Source organism: Gorilla gorilla, chromosome 18, assembly GCF_029281585.2.
Source record: "Gorilla gorilla gorilla isolate KB3781 chromosome 18, NHGRI_mGorGor1-v2.1_pri, whole genome shotgun sequence".
In the NCBI taxonomy this organism is placed as follows: domain Eukaryota; kingdom Metazoa; phylum Chordata; class Mammalia; order Primates; family Hominidae; genus Gorilla; species Gorilla gorilla.
Genome location: NC_073242.2, coordinates 111488976 through 111504309, shown reverse-complemented (window position 1 = coordinate 111504309; position 15334 = coordinate 111488976). Strand labels below are relative to the sequence as shown.

Genomic DNA, 15334 nt, shown 5'->3' with positions numbered 1-15334 from the left:
ATCACAAAACCTCATCTCTACCAAAAATAAAAAATTAGCCAGGCGTGGTGGCGGACCCTTGTAATCCCAGCTACTCAGGAGGCTGAGGCAGGAGAATTACTTGAACCTGGGAGACGGAGGTTGCAGTGAGCCGAGACTGTGTCACTGCACGCTAGCCTGGGTGACAGAGTGAGACTGTGTCTCAAAAAACAACAAAAAAAATTATATGTTTTGTATAATTCATGCTGTTTGAACTTTGTTAATGTTTCATATACTCAAAAAAAGGGGGGGGAATGAAAAAAAGGATGAGCAGAGTTGGGAAGAAAACTCAAAAATGGAATACAAGCAAAACCAAACAAACTTACTTGAAATGAGTCATCTAATTACACTAAAGAAAAAAATGAACTAACCCAAGTAATTTGAACGTAAACTAAAGACAAAGTAGAGCTGTTGTTAGTAGTTTGGATTTTGCAGCGGCGTGGATTGGCAGTTCTGACACTGGCTTCTATGTATTCGGTGTATTCCAAGACTGAGCAAATAAGTAAACATATTGTAGACAATAAGAGACAGGTTTCTTACTGTCATAAATATAGAAGTGGAAAGACTAGGATGTATCCTGTGATGTTGGATTGGAATTAGAGGTATGAGTGTGAACTCATGGTTTTCAATATATACAAGATGTAGAATAGATAGATATGTGTGTCTATGTTTGTTTCATGTATATATTCAATATGTGTTTTCCTGTAGCAATGAGTATACATAACGCCCAGATTTTGTTTTTTAAATACCACTCTTCAGTAAACAGAAACAGGGATCCTTGGAGAAATGACTGATTGTAGGGCTAGGGCTGGGAAAGAACAAGAAGAACCTGCAACATCTTGTACCAGAAAGTATGACATTTATCAAAGAATGATAGGGGCTGTTAAAAGGACAGGGGCCAGATTGAAGGGATTCCCACTGGCCAAAAATGGGACAGAGCATCAAAGTAATGAAAATAATATAATCAATTGAATAAGGATCCATGAGTCCAAACTCATATAAATATATAAATGGATGAGAAGGGAAAGTTTCCCTTACAGTAGAATGCCAACTAAAATATAAGAGGAGTGCTAGAATTAGGAAATCACTGTTTGTTAACCGTTGTAGTAGTAATTGATTTAGTCAGTAATCATTGATAGATCCTCATACTAGTGGGTGAAAAGTTTGAGGAAATAATTGGATAGTTAAATGGTCTCAAAGTGTGTCCCCATAATAATTAGAGAGGAAAAACAAATACGGTGTAGAAACTTGGCAGGTAGCTTCTTACCTAGGTAATAAAAGTTAACATCAATAATGGGACAAATTGCCATGTGCCTCTTGATGTGATACACTGAAGACACAACATCACTTCTAGGGTATTCCTGCCAAAAAGTCATGACCTGAATCAAGTTGTGAAGAAACACCAGACAAACCCATATGGGGGAGCATTTTGCAAAATAACTGGCCTGTACTCTTTAAAATGTTAAGGTAATGAAAGAAAAAAGAGACAAGCTGTTTCAAATAAAGATTAACGATAAGAAAAATATTGTAAGAGTTGGAAAAAAAAAAAAAAAGACTAAAAAGACGTGACAACGAAATGCAATGGCAATCCTGGACCGGGAAAAAAAACCCACCCAACTTTTTTTGCCTTTTGCATGAATGATATTATTAGGCGAATTGGTGAAATTTGAATAAGGTCTATAAATTAGACACTAGTGTTAATGTTAATTTCCTAATTTTGGTAATCGTATGGGGACTTAAATTTAAGTCCTTTTTTTTTTTAGGAAACGTGCATCATATCTGCAATTTAATTGGTTCAGAAGAAAAGCTCGGGTGCGTATGTAAGAGCTAGAAGGATAAAGCAAATGTGGTGAAATGTTACTATTTGGAAATTGTTTGTACTGTTCTTGGAACTTTTCTTCAAGTTTGAAATTGACAAATGTTTTTCATGACATCTGCTGTCATCAAGAAATATTTTACCTAACTGATCTTTCTGAAGACTTGCACTTTTTAAGTGTTAAATTGAGCCCAGGAATTTGAGTGTATAGTGAGCTATGATGTCACTCCTGCACTTCACCCTGGGCAACGGAGCGAGACCATGTCTCTCAACAGCAACACCACCACCACCTAGTGACTTAAAACAACCATAATTCTGCAGGTCTAGATCTAGGGGGGAAAAGTTAATTAAAAGTTTACGGGGATGATGTCTCACTCCGTCTCCCAGGCTCGAGTGCGGTGGCACAATCAAAGTTCACAGAAGCCTTGAACTCCTGGGCTCAAGTGATCCTTCTGCCTCATCCTCCTGAGCAGATGGGAGTACAGGTGTGTGCCATCATGCCTGGCTAATTCAATTTTTTTTTTTTCCTCGTAGAGACAGGCTCTCCTGTGTTGCCCAGGCTGGTCTCAAACTCCTGGCTTCAAGCTGTCCTCCTACCTTGGCCTCCCAAAGCGCTGGGATTACAGGCATGAGCCACTGTGCCTGGCCTGATCCCAGTTATTTAATTAATAAATTGAGTGAATTATATTACCTAAGATGTCTTCTAGCCCTGAGTTTGTGTAATTCTGTTTTGGTCTTTTTTGTAGATTAGTCTTCCTGAATACCCCTGTCTGTGCTGGAATGCTGCAGTGCTCTCCAACCTGCTTGAAGTGCATGAGTGTTTTATCTCCAAATAGCCTACCTTGCTGTGCTTTTATCATTCTTTCTGTGCTTTTATAGTTCTGCTGTGATCTTTGCAGACAAGTGTTATTTCCACAGCTTTCAGGTGTCTGTGGGTGGCTTCTGATCTACTGGCCTATTTTGCCTAAATTTGTTAGCAAGACTTAGATATTCTTTCCATCTGAAGGTAAAATACAGAATTTAGAACAGCTGATTTCGTCAAAGCTACTTGGAAATCCTTATGTATTTTTTCTGATTTATAAAAGTAATATGTAAATAATACATATCATTTTAGATAGTATTAAAAAAGTAGGAAAGTATAAAGCAAACAAAAATTACCTTTTGTTCAACCATCCAGAGATAAACTCATTAAGTACTGGGTTTTTCCACCATTTAAAAATTTTTGTATTTTCCCTTTTTCTCTTCTTCTTATTAGCATTTTGAAATGCCCACTTTTCTTCCATCGTGAGAAAATAAATACATAAGATTCCTTCCCATAATCCCAGCCTTCTGGTATCTTGTGTTAGCGTCCCTTTCATAGCTAACTGTTGAAAGAATACTGCTTTCTTCTTTCAGGTTGGCTTCTACCCTCACTAGGGTCCCAAAACTTTCAAAATCACTAATGACTGCACTACTGGCAAATTTGGTGGATGTTTTCAGTAGTTACCTCACTTTTCTCCCAGCAGCATTTGATTTCCTCTCAAAACACTCTTCCACAGGCTTCTACCATAACTTTCTCTTCCCTGGTTTTCCTTAAGTTTTTTTGGGCACTCTTCAGGATAGCCTAGGCTACACCTTCCTGCAAAAAATCATTCACTTTCCTGGTTTCAGTAACTCCCAAATCTGTATCTCTGGCTCAGATTTTCTCTGAGTTCCAGGTTTATCTCAGCTAGATAGTGGACTTAACTGTTCCACCAATAAACTCAACATGTCCAGATACAAATTTATCTTATCTCTTTTTAAAACTTCCACTGTCATTCTTGGCTGAAAGCCAGTGTCATCTTTAATTCCTCCATCTGCCTCACCTCTTCCTGTGAGTCCTTACCAGGGCTGTTTGTTCTCTTCCGAATCTCTCTTGAACCACTGTTCTCCTTTGCCAGTGCCACTGCCATAGTCCATGGCAACACTTTTATTGGGGCCACCTGTAAAGGACTTCTATCTGGTCTCCTGGCGGTTTTGTTTTCTTTTTTGCTTAAATCAATTTTCCACCCTGGATTTAGAGTGATCTTTCAAAAATAAATTTAATCATTGTTACCTTTTTTTTTTTTGAGACGGAGTCTCACTCTGTCGCCCAGGCTGGAGTGCAGTGGTACAATCTCAGCTCACTGCAGCTGTTAGGAATCTGCATTTTATTTATTTATTTATTTAGTTTTGAGGCAGAGTTTCGCTCCGTCGCCCAGGCTGGAGTGTAGTGGCGTGATCTTGGCTCACTACAACCTCCGTCTCCCCGGTTCAAGCAATTCTCCTGCCTCAGCCTCACGAGTAGCTGGGATTACAGGCACCAGGCCATTATGTCCGGCTAATTTTTGTATTTTTAGTAGAGATGGGGTTTCACCATGTTAGCCCAGGCTGGCCTCAAACTCCTGACCTCAGGTGATCCACCCGCCTGGGCCTCCCAAAGTGCTGGAATTACAGGCATGAGCCACCGCGCCTGGCTCATTGTCACCTTTTTAATAGATCCTTTTGCCTATACGATGCGTTATAAATGTATTGCCTTGTGTTTCAAGTCCTTAATGAAACTCATCCTTGAGTAGCTGTTAGTCTTCACAACTCTCCCACAGCTCCTTCCCCTTCATTCCTGTGGTTTTTTTTTTTTTGGCAGGTATATGGGAGAATGATATTTCTGTCTTCCAAGCCTTGATTTTTCCTTTGCTGAGCTTAGTGCATTCCTTCTGGCTCCACTTACTGTTTGCTAAACCAGGTTTTATCATCCTTCAGGTTTTCTTCAGGTTAATTGGTCGTTTCCTTTTCCCTTTCCTGGCCTAGATTCTCCTGGTGCAGTCACTCTATTTGAGTAGCATCATACATAATAGCTTTTCTACTTCGTGGTAGTTCTCACACTTTTTGGTCTCAGGACTCTTTTGCACTCTTTTAACATTATTTAGGATTCTAGGGAGCTATTGTTTATGTGGGTGATATCTACAATATTTATTGGATTAGAAATGAAGGCTGAGAAATTAAGAAAAAATTATTTTAAAGTTACAATGATAAATTATAATTTTACATGTTAAGATGACATGTTAGCATAGTTATTTTTCACGAAAATCTTATTTTTCAAACCAGAAAAAAGCGAAAAGAATTGCATTGCTTTTCATTTTTTTAATGTCTGAATTAATAAAATATACCTGAATTCTCATGTCTGCCTCTACATTCAATCTGTTGTGATGTTAGACTTCGTGTAGCCCCGTGAAAACTCCACTATACCCTTGTGAGAGGATGAAAATGAACAAAACAAATGTTTTTGTATTATTGAGAAGATAGTTTTGACCTTGTACATTCCCTGAAAAGGTCAGGAACCCCTCGGTGTCTCTGGACTGCACGTTGAGAACCACTGCTTTATGGCAATCACTTCTTATTTGCCTCTTTCCCTCTGACTATGTACTGTGAGAGTAGGACCCAGATCCACCTTGCTTACTTTTGTGTCCCTGGTACCTGGGACATTGTTCTTTATGTAAAAGGTTCGCAGATATCTGTTGATTCACTTATTCAATCGATTACTCGGTTGGTTTGGTTTTCAAGAAATTGACACCAGGCACTAGAGACTCAGTCCATGTAAGTACAAGAAAATTGTAGCCTGTGGGCATTTCTTCTACCAATTTCTCTGGGGCATTTGGGTCTAATATTTTTCATGTAACATCACAAGAGTATAATTCTCATTTTACCTTAGTTAATATTGAGGTAAAAGGAAGCATATAAATTAGTTTTTGTCATGGATTTTTGAATTAAGATGTACATATATGGAATGATATGAATAAATGTCAACTATGTAATATTGCCTTACATTTGAAAAGTCTACTTGACTTGAAGGCGTGAAAATGCATTGTCATGTTTATTTGTTGTCAAGGAAGTAGTAGTATAGGAAAATACACAGGAAATATTTATTCTTTGGGAATGATAGAGGAAAGAAAAAAGTAAAATAAAAATTAAGCACAAAAAGTGTTTTAAATTAAAAAATTTATTCTGGAAAGGTCATTAGGTAACAAATAGGAGACTTTAGTCTATGTTAAATGCTTTGTGGAAAAACTGACCACTTATTCAGTGTGGAATTGAAACGTACATTTAAAATGGTGGTGAAGCAGGAAAAAAAGAAATAGCATGAGGCATAGCTTATTAATTATGTGTTGTCTGGTTTCCATGAAAGCCTTAATTAGAACGAAAAGGAAAAGATTTGCTTATTATTACAACTACCAAGTTCAGCATTTATGACCTGTCATTATAAAACAGATCACCATGATGTCTGACCCACCCTTGAAAATCGTGAAGTGCAAACACACTAATTATGTTCCTACTGAAATTCAGGTTCTTAACTTCAGGCTTCAGCTTAACCTGCTTTAGAGCACTCATACTTTTTGCCACGATAATACTCATAGGACTAGAAACAACTAGGAGATTTTATTTTATTTTTTAAATCAGACTGAACGTCAGGCAGATTTCCTTATATTGTAAATTAGTGGCTTATTTATATGACCTTTATAGGGCATCTAATGATAGTGGTTTTTTTCTTCTTTTTTTTTTTTTTGAGATGGAGTTTCGCTCTTGTTGTCCAGGCTGGAGTGCAATGGTGCGATCTCAGCTCACCGCAACCTCCACCTCCCAGGTTCAAGCAGTTCTCCTGCCTCAGCCTCCAGAGTAGTTGGGATTCCAGGCATGTGCCACCATACCTGGCTAATTTTGTATTTTTAGCAGAGATGGGATTTCTCCATGTCGGTCAGGCTGGTCTCAAGCTCCCGACCTGAGGTGATCCGCCCACCTTGGCCTCCCAAAGTGCTGAGATTATAGGCGTGAGCCACTGCGCGCAGCTGTGTTACTTATTTGATGTATTTTGGTGACATTTTGAATGGGGGCAAATGAGAAAAGGGCTCTGGCACTAAGTATTTATTAGATAACTCTTTTACAGGACAGTGTTTGGTAGTGAAGTTACTCTGCCCATGAGAGTGTGGCCATGCTGCAGCTTGACACCACTCCCTGTAATAGAGAATGGATTGTGCTGTGATTTTAACATTTCCCTTAAGAAAAGGGTGTTAGGTTATGATAAAACTTTTATACTGTCTTTGTGAGGTTTTGGTGAGTTAGTAAGTAGGCTTCCCTTTCATTAAGAAAAAGTCTTTAAATCTTTGTTTCTACTTGCAGAACATTTATTCCTTCTTTGTAAGAAGAACCAGGATAATTTGTTCATTTGTATAGTTGATCCTTGCACAGCTTGGAAGTTCGGGGCACTGACCCCCATGCAGTTGAAAGTCCACATATAACTTTTTGACTCCCCAAAAACTTGACTGAGAGTTTCCTGTTGTTTGAAAGCCTTACTGATAGCATAAATAGTTGATTAACACGTTTTGTATGTTATATGTATTATATATTGTATTCATGCAATAAAGTAGGCTAGAGAAAAAATAAGGAAGAGAAAATACATTTATAGTATGGTATTGCATTTATTGATATTGTAAGTTTACATCATCTGTTTACAAGATGATGTATGTCAGTGTGAAATGGTAGGTAACCACAGCTGCAGACCTCAATCTACAGTACATTTCAAGTAGTTCAACTTTTTCCTGTAATGTCATTACTTTTCTCTGCTTCTTGGGAGCACTTCCAGCATTACTAGTGGCACTTCATATGGGTCCCATGGTGTTATTCAAGGTTTATGGTTATTGCAGTAAACATGACTTGCTTACTGTGTATGTTATTGGTATCACAGGGTGTTTTAAGTGGATAATTGTAATGTTTGAGCCCAGTGTAATAGCAATAGGAGATGACTTCAGAATTATTACGGCAGTACAGTATATACCGCAGTTAATTTTATGTAGTTGTGATTTGTTATATCTTTATGTTTGCTTACAATTCTCTCAATTTTGAGTGGTGCTATTTATGTTCTGTGTGTGTGTTAGTTTTGATAAATTTCATCTTTTTAGAATTTGTATATGTTTTATGGTAGTAAATGACAAAATAGACTAGTATTCACTTTTTTTTTTCTTTTCCTGAGACGGAGTTTCACTCCGTCGCCCAGGCTGGAGTAGTGCAGGGGCGCGATCTCGGCTCATTACATCCTCCGCCTCCTGGGTTTAAGCAGTTCTCCTGCCTCAGCCTCCCAAGTAGCTGGGATTACAGGCGCTCACCACCACGCCTGGCTAATTTTTTGTGTACTTTTAGTAGAGACGGGGTTTCACCATTTTGGCCAGGCCGATCTTGACACCTGACCTCGTGATCCACCCACCGTCTTGGCCTCCCAAAGTGCTGAGATTTACAGGTGTGAGCTACCGTGCCCGGCCAGTATTTACATGTTTTACACATTTATGCCGTATCTTTCTCTTGAATTTTTTTGATATTTCTAGGCTATGGTGGTTCATCTGTGAGGTTTTTTTTAATTGTTCCAAATGTTCAAAAATGTTTTCAATATATTTATTGAAAGAAAATCCAGGTATAAGTGGACTCATGCAGTTCAAATCCGTGTTGTTCAAGGGCCAACTGTGTTTTATACATGTGATTTAACTATTACTTGTTTATTAACAAAGTGACACTATAAACTCATTTCTGTAGCAGTATTTAAATTTTATGTGCCCCAAACCTTGGCATATTACGGGATGAAATATTTTACTCCTTTTCTTCCTTTTAGCACAACGTTCTGAAATTTTTTGGTTATTGTAATGATTTTGATCGGGAGTTGAGAAAATGCCTGAAGAATGAGGTAAGAAAAGTGTCAAAGGATGGATATGGTTGAACGATAGAACAGAACATTTTTGCATATTGTGTATTACTGCCATTATTGAATTTTTCCCAAATTTTAGTGTAACAGAAAATTGACTTTACATGTATGAACTTCCTCTGTTTAGGGGAAGAAATGAAAGCTTTTCTGGGGACAGTTTTAGAACATAGCTTTTTGGCCATGAACACAAATGAGGAAAACAACTTCCTTATGATGATTACTGTAGGTCATGTGGATGAATTTAATGGTTTAGGAAGTTGTATCTCTGGCCGGCAGAAAGACTTATATCAGTCACCTATTAGCTGATTGGCAGGTAACTAAAACTCTCAGGGCCTCAATTTCTATATATAAATTGAGGAGGCTAGAATTAGGCTCTTTTCAGCTTTAACATTTTGAATTTCTTTGTAGTTATGGTTTGTGTAAGCCACAGGGATCTAATTTGACTTGTTTTGGAACACTGTCATCTCCTGAACTTGATTTTAGGGCACGACTTGGACTTGGGCAAATAGCCACAGTACACAGTTCATTGTCTTTTTCCAGGCACTGCCAAATAAGCAGAGTGCATTTTAAACCTTTGAAAATAAATTTGATTCAATTTCTGTTTTATACATCAGATTTTTTGTATCCAGAACTTTTAAAAATATATGATGGCTAAGATTTTGCCTTTCAGATATCATTTTTGTTATTTTTGAATTTTTTTTTTTGCCTCAGATTGAAAGATTTAAATATAATATTTGAAGTTGTCCAACATCTTTCTTTTGATTTTGTTTTCTGCTTAGGCTGTTTTTCCCTTCCTGGATTCCCTTTAAAGTGCGACATTCACCTTTACTGTTTGAAGAACTTTTTGGAGTACTCAGTGAAGAGTAATAGTTTGTTTCTTTTTTTCTTTTTTCTTTTGAGACAGGGTCTCGCTCTGTCACATAAGCTGGAGTGCAGTAGGGTGATCGTAACTCACGGAAGCCTCAAACTCAAGTGATCCTCCCACCTCAGCCTCCTGAGTAGTTAGGACTACAGGTGCGTACCACCATGCCTGGTTAAGGTTTTACACATTTTTTTGTAGAGATGAGAGTCTCGCTGTTTTGGCCAGGCTGGTCTCAAACTGCTAACCTCAAGCAGTCCTCCCACCTTGGCCTCCCAAAGTGCTGGGACTACAGACATGAGTCACCATTCCCAGCCTTATTAGTGTTTTTAAATGATTTATTAAAAAATTTTGTCCTTTATATGAAAAAGCCAGTTTACATGAAAACTACACCTAGGGCGATGTTTCTTTAATAGTAAACTTGTGAGCTGGCATCTGTAATCCCAGCTATTCGGGAGGCTGAGGCAGTAGGGTCCTTTGAGGTGAAAAGTTTGAGGCCAACTTGGGCAACGTAGTGAGACCCTGTCTCAAAGAAGTCTCTTAAAGTTTAGCCAAGTGTGGTGGCGCACACCTGTGGTCCCAGCTACTTGGGAGGCTGAGGCGGGAGGATCGCTTGAGCCCAGGAGTTCGTGGCTGCAGTGAGCTATCTAGGTCGCCACAGTGCTTCTACCTGGGTGACAGAGTGAGACCCTATCTCTAAAAAATAATATTGGCCAGGTGTGGTGGCCCACGCCTATAATCCCAGCATTCTGGGAGGCCAAGACAGGCGGATCACCTGAGGTCGGGAGTTTGAGACCAGCCTAGCCAACATGGTGAAACCCAGCTCTACTGAAAGTACAAAAAAATTAGCCAGGCATGGTGGCGGGCGCCTGTAGTTCCAGCTACTCGGGAGGCTGAGGCAGGAGAATAACTTGAGCCCGGGAGACGGAGGTTGTGGTGAGCCCAGATCACATTACTGCATTCTAGCCTGGGTGACAGAGTGAGAGACTCTGTCTCTAAATAAATTTAAAAAAAATAAAATAAAAAATAAATACATAGCTTATGGAAAAATATAGCTCATATTATTTTATTCAGTATGGCTATTTGTTTTTTACATACTTTCAGCTGTATAACATAGGTTTTTTTCATGTTTTTAAATTTTTTTCCCGTGTAGTTCAGAAATTTTGCCACTGCTTTGTCAATTAGATCTTCATATGAAATTGTCTTCTCAGCTGGCCTGAGATCTGTTAGTGACTTTTTGGTAGACCGTTGGAGATATTTTTCTAATTTTGTCTGAGTTTGTTTTCCTGTACATCTCATGTTTTCTCTTTGAATTCTTTTCTAAGTCCTCTGTGTAGTTGTATGTTACTTTATTCTCTAATTTGTAGATGTTTTTCTGTCTGCTTGCCCATCACTAATCTCTGAGTCTGCACTCATGTATTTCTTCTCTACTCTTAATGCTTGCTTCAAATGCTTTCCTGCTACTGTTTGCTTCATGTGTCATCTGATTACTTCATTCCATGAAGCTTTTTTTTTTTTTTTTTTTTTTGCCAGAGTCTCACTCTGTCGCCCAGGCTGGAGTGCAGTGGCGCGATCTCGGCCCACTGCAAGCTCCTCCTCCCGGGTTCACGCCATTCTCCTGCCTCAGCCTCCTGAGTAACTGGGACTACAGGTGCCCAGCACCACGCCCAGCTAATTTTTTGTATTTTTAGTAGAGACGGGGCTTCACCGTGTTAGCTAGGATGGTCTTGATCTTCTGAGCTTGTTATCCGCCCGCTTCGGCCTCCCAAAGTGCTGGGGTTACAGGTGTGAGCCACTGCGCCCGGCATCCATGAAGCTTTTAAGTAGAAAAAGGGTATGGCCATTTCTTGTTGGGACTCTGCTGTGTCACTCCTTTTATTCTTTTTTTTTTTTTTTTTTTTTTTTTTTTTTTTAGAGAGATGGACTCTTGTTGTGTTGCCCAGGGTGGTCTCAGACTCCTGGGCTCAAGGAGTTCTCCCATCTTGGCCTCCCAAAGTTTTGGATTACAGGTGTGAGCCACTGCACCTGGCCTTTTGTTCTTCTTCTTGAAAAGAAACACTAGTAGTACTTTTGTGGCATTCTCTTTTGTCCCTCTTAATTGTTTGGTTTGGTTTGGGGTTAATTGGCCTTTCATTCTGTCTGTATTGTTTGATTGAGTTTTGTGAGTAACTTCATATTTATCCTTTTCTCCCCTTTTATTCAGGGAACATCATGACTTCCTTTGGAGATGTCTTAACATATTTTAATGTAGACTGTATTTTAATTTGCTCTGTAACTTATTTTATTGGCCTGCTACAAAGTATTGTCTTCTGAAGAGTTTCCTTTAAGACCCTTCTCAACCTGATTGCTGGGGGCAATCCAGTAGACGTGATTAAAGGTAGATATGAAAGCTTTTTCTCAGAGCAGGTATCCTTCCTTGTTCTAGAATAGCGTTTTTTGATTTTTTCCCCAACAATTCTATGAGTAAATTTAATGTATGATAGATAAAATGAATGACTTTGAAGGGACCTGGTGCTTCATGTGTAATTTAAAGTAGCCTTTTTTTTTTTTTTTTTTGAGACAAAGTCTCACTCTTGTCACCCAGGCTGGAGTGCTGTGGTGCGATCTCGGCTCACTGCAACCTCCTCCTTCTGGATTCAAGTGATTCTCCTGCCTCAGCCTCCTGAATAGCTGGAATTACAGGTGCATGCCACCATGCCCTGCTAATTTTTGTATTTTCAGTAGAGACGGGGTTTCACCATGTTGGCCAGGCTGGTCACTAACTCCTGACCTCAGGCGATCTGCCCGCCTCGGCCTCCCAAAGTGCTGGGATTACAGGCATGAGTCACCGCACCCGGCCTGAAGTAGCCTTTTGACAAGGAAGGAATAAAAAGTTTGAAAACTACCATTCCAGAAGATATGTTAGAATCCTTCAGTCAAAACTTTTGACCTAGAAAACTTCTTAAAGATTATCTAGTCTACCTCCTTATATTTGAAGTTACTGGTCCAGAAGAGTGAAGTAACTCAAAGTCATGAATCCCCTCATTACTCTCTCTTGGGTGGCGGGGTTTGTCCCTGATGAGCTCGGTATCACTAATCTTTAATTTCTGTGGCCTCGCTCTCCACATCTGTGGCTCCTAAAAGATTCTGATGTTTAACTGTTCACATGTTTTCAGTTTTTTCTGTTTGAATTTACTTTTACCCTTTTCCCCTTCTGCCCAGGGGAAAACACACTCATTCACCTTTAAAGTGTGTTGGATTGGTGTATGTATTATAAGCGTGTATATATATACATGTGAAAACACTTTTAAGTTCCTCTGCTTTAAATGTAGTTTAACTATTTAAGAAAATCTAAGTGCCAGGCTTTGTGTCTCCTGTTACTTATAACCTGCTGGCCAGATCAGAATACTAGGCTGAAAATCTCTTGAGGTGAAAACTGTGTTTATATGTAGCTGATTAAGAAACATAGGATTTGAGGAGTATCAGGTTTGTTAACTGTTCGTGATGAAGAAACCTTGGGAAGTTGAGCTATGTATTTCCATATGAGTCAATAGGATAATATGGTTGCTAAGAGCTAGTTACTCTTGATAATGTCTAAAGAAATACAGTGTGAGCTGGTCATAAGATCTAGGCCCACTGTAGTCTATGTCTGTCATTGTGACTGGAGCACTGTATTCAATTTTGGTTGTGATTTTTTTTTTTTGATAAGGGGCATTAATGTTAAAGTGCTTTATGAAATAAAAGTCATTTTATAGGTTAGATATTAAAAGATGGAGGCTGTGTTCTGTGCAGCAGTTGTGGAAACTAGCAGTGTTCAGCGCAAAAGGTAGTAAGTGGGTTATCTGTAATTAAATGTTTGAAAATTATAGCAGACAAGAAGAAATAAAAGGTGGTAGTTGACAAGGCAGCACTTTTGGTTTAAAATGAAAAACTTTGGAGCGAGTAGAATTGTCCAACAGTTAGGCTACCTCTCAAGGAGTTTACAGGGAAGCACTTTTGGTTTAAAATGAAAAACTTTGGAATGAGTAGAATTGTCCAGCAGTTAGGCAGGCTACCTCTCAAGGAAGTGAGCCTCTCCACCAGAGGTACTCAGCAGAAGTTAGAGGACTAGTTAGATTGCGAGCCCCTGGAGAACATGGACAGAATTTGCCCATCTTCAGTACTTACTTAATTCAAATTTTGGGAGGAAATTGATTGAGCAAACATTTGTGCATCTATTAGCATGTAGATGCTGTACTGTATTGAATGAAATTGTGCTAGATATGAGATATTCTCTAAGGTAACTATTTCCAATCTCAGATTTGGTTAAATAAAAGATAAGAATTTTGTCAGTAAGAACATGTTTAAAAAATTTAAACCCTGTTAACCTCAAAGAACATTTATTTTTTGCAAATATTTCTAAATGGTTAAACTGCTATAAATAGTGACATAATCTGCTGTTTCTTTTCTCCCCCCCTTCTTTTATTTTTCAGTACATAGAAAACAGGACCAAGAGCAGGGAGCATGGCATTGCAATGCGAAAGAAACTTTTTAATCCTCCAGAGGAATCCGAAAAATAAATTGTATTTTCACTCGATGCCTTGGCGGAGAGAAGACCTAAAGACTCTGGGTTGATACCTGAAAGAATCCTGTCTTATTTGGTCTCCATAATCCTTTGAATGGAAAGTGACCTGTGAGAGATTGAACCGTGGAGAAATATGAAAACCCTGGATTCTGAGTATTTGTTGGGCAGGGCGTTTAGTACTGTCTCCCCTTTACCAGCAAACCTGACTTCACCATGTTTATTCCCTTTGCCTACAACCAGTTAATATCTGAGTAACTTATCTCCTTCAATAAAATAATTTAAATAATTTTTTTCTCCTTTCTCTTAGATTCTTCTGGCATTAGAGGGAAATGTTGCCATTAAGCTTTTTCTTTTTGACAACATGATGTTGAAGAGTTCTGCGGAAATCCCAGCAGTGTTAACTATTGGAAAATGTTCCAACTTTATTGTTTTTAAAGAGTGATTTTCTAAATGATTAAAAAAAAATATTTTTTTTGAGACATAGTGTTACTTTGCCGCCCAGGCTGGAGTGCAGTGGTGTGATCTCAGCTCACTGTAACGTCCACCTCCCGGGTTCAAGTGATTCTCCAGCCTCAGCCTCTCTAGTAGCTGGGGCTACAGGCTCAGGCTACCATGCCTGGCTGATTTTTGTATTTTTGGTAGAGACAGAGTTTTGCCATGTTGGCCAGGCTGATCTCAAATTCCTGGGGTTAGGTGATCCGCCCACTTCAGCCTCCCAAAGTGTTGGGATTACAAGCGTGAGCCACTGTGCCCAGAATAAAAGATTAAATATTTACACTTAACAATGATAAAATTGCATCTGGTTAGGAATTGAGTCTTAGCAGACTTTGCTTTCCCATTTGGTTGAATGTGTCCACTCGAGTTGCCAGTTAACTCCTGGACATTAACCTTAGGCCAGTGTGTCTCCTCTCTGCTGAGTATAGGACTGTTCTTCCCGTGCCCAATTGTAGCAGTCATTTCACCAGTGTTCCTTCTGACAAGTGTTTCTGAGACCTGTGACAATCTGGAAGTCAGCAGCTTCCAGCTGCAGTCACAGCAGGGGCTTGATCTTCTTGTCAGGTGTCAGGGAACAGACTCAGCTGTGAGCTCCTTCTAGTGGAGTTCTGTGTATATATCCAGCATGAGGCCTTGTTGGTGTCGGTGTTTAATAAGTGATTTCCCCATCACAGGAGGTATTCGAGAAGCTGGACTTTCGCTCAGTACGTCGATTACAGAGCATAACAGACATTCAGTGAAAGGATGGGGAAAGAACCAGAATTAATTCTGAAGTACCTTCCAAGACAAAGTGTATGAATATTTATTCAGTCCCCCTAGTGTCAGGCAGTAGAAATACAGAAATGAGACATTTTGCCTTTAGAA

At 39.1% G+C, this 15334-nt stretch overlaps 1 protein-coding gene across 5 annotated transcripts in view; it reads left to right on the top strand.

Annotated features, from left to right (window-relative positions):
- The window catches only part of CMC2 (C-X9-C motif containing 2), a 32966-nt gene extending 18705 nt beyond the window's left edge, over positions 1-14261 (top strand). For 2 of the 5 annotated variants that reach the window (XM_031002819.3, XM_031002813.3), the window contains 2 exons: positions 8484-8555; positions 13884-14261. In XM_031002819.3, the coding sequence (XP_030858679.1) occupies positions 8484-8555; positions 13884-13970 (159 nt within the window). In that variant the 3' untranslated portion in view covers positions 13971-14261. Of the gene's footprint in view, positions 1-1781; positions 1831-2368; positions 6387-8483; positions 8556-9477; positions 9588-11635; positions 11806-13883 lie in introns of those variants that run through there. The other 3 variants (XM_063700357.1, XM_055366745.2, XM_063700356.1) reach the window with 3 other exon arrangements.
- The last annotated feature ends 1073 nt before the right edge of the window (positions 14262-15334 follow it).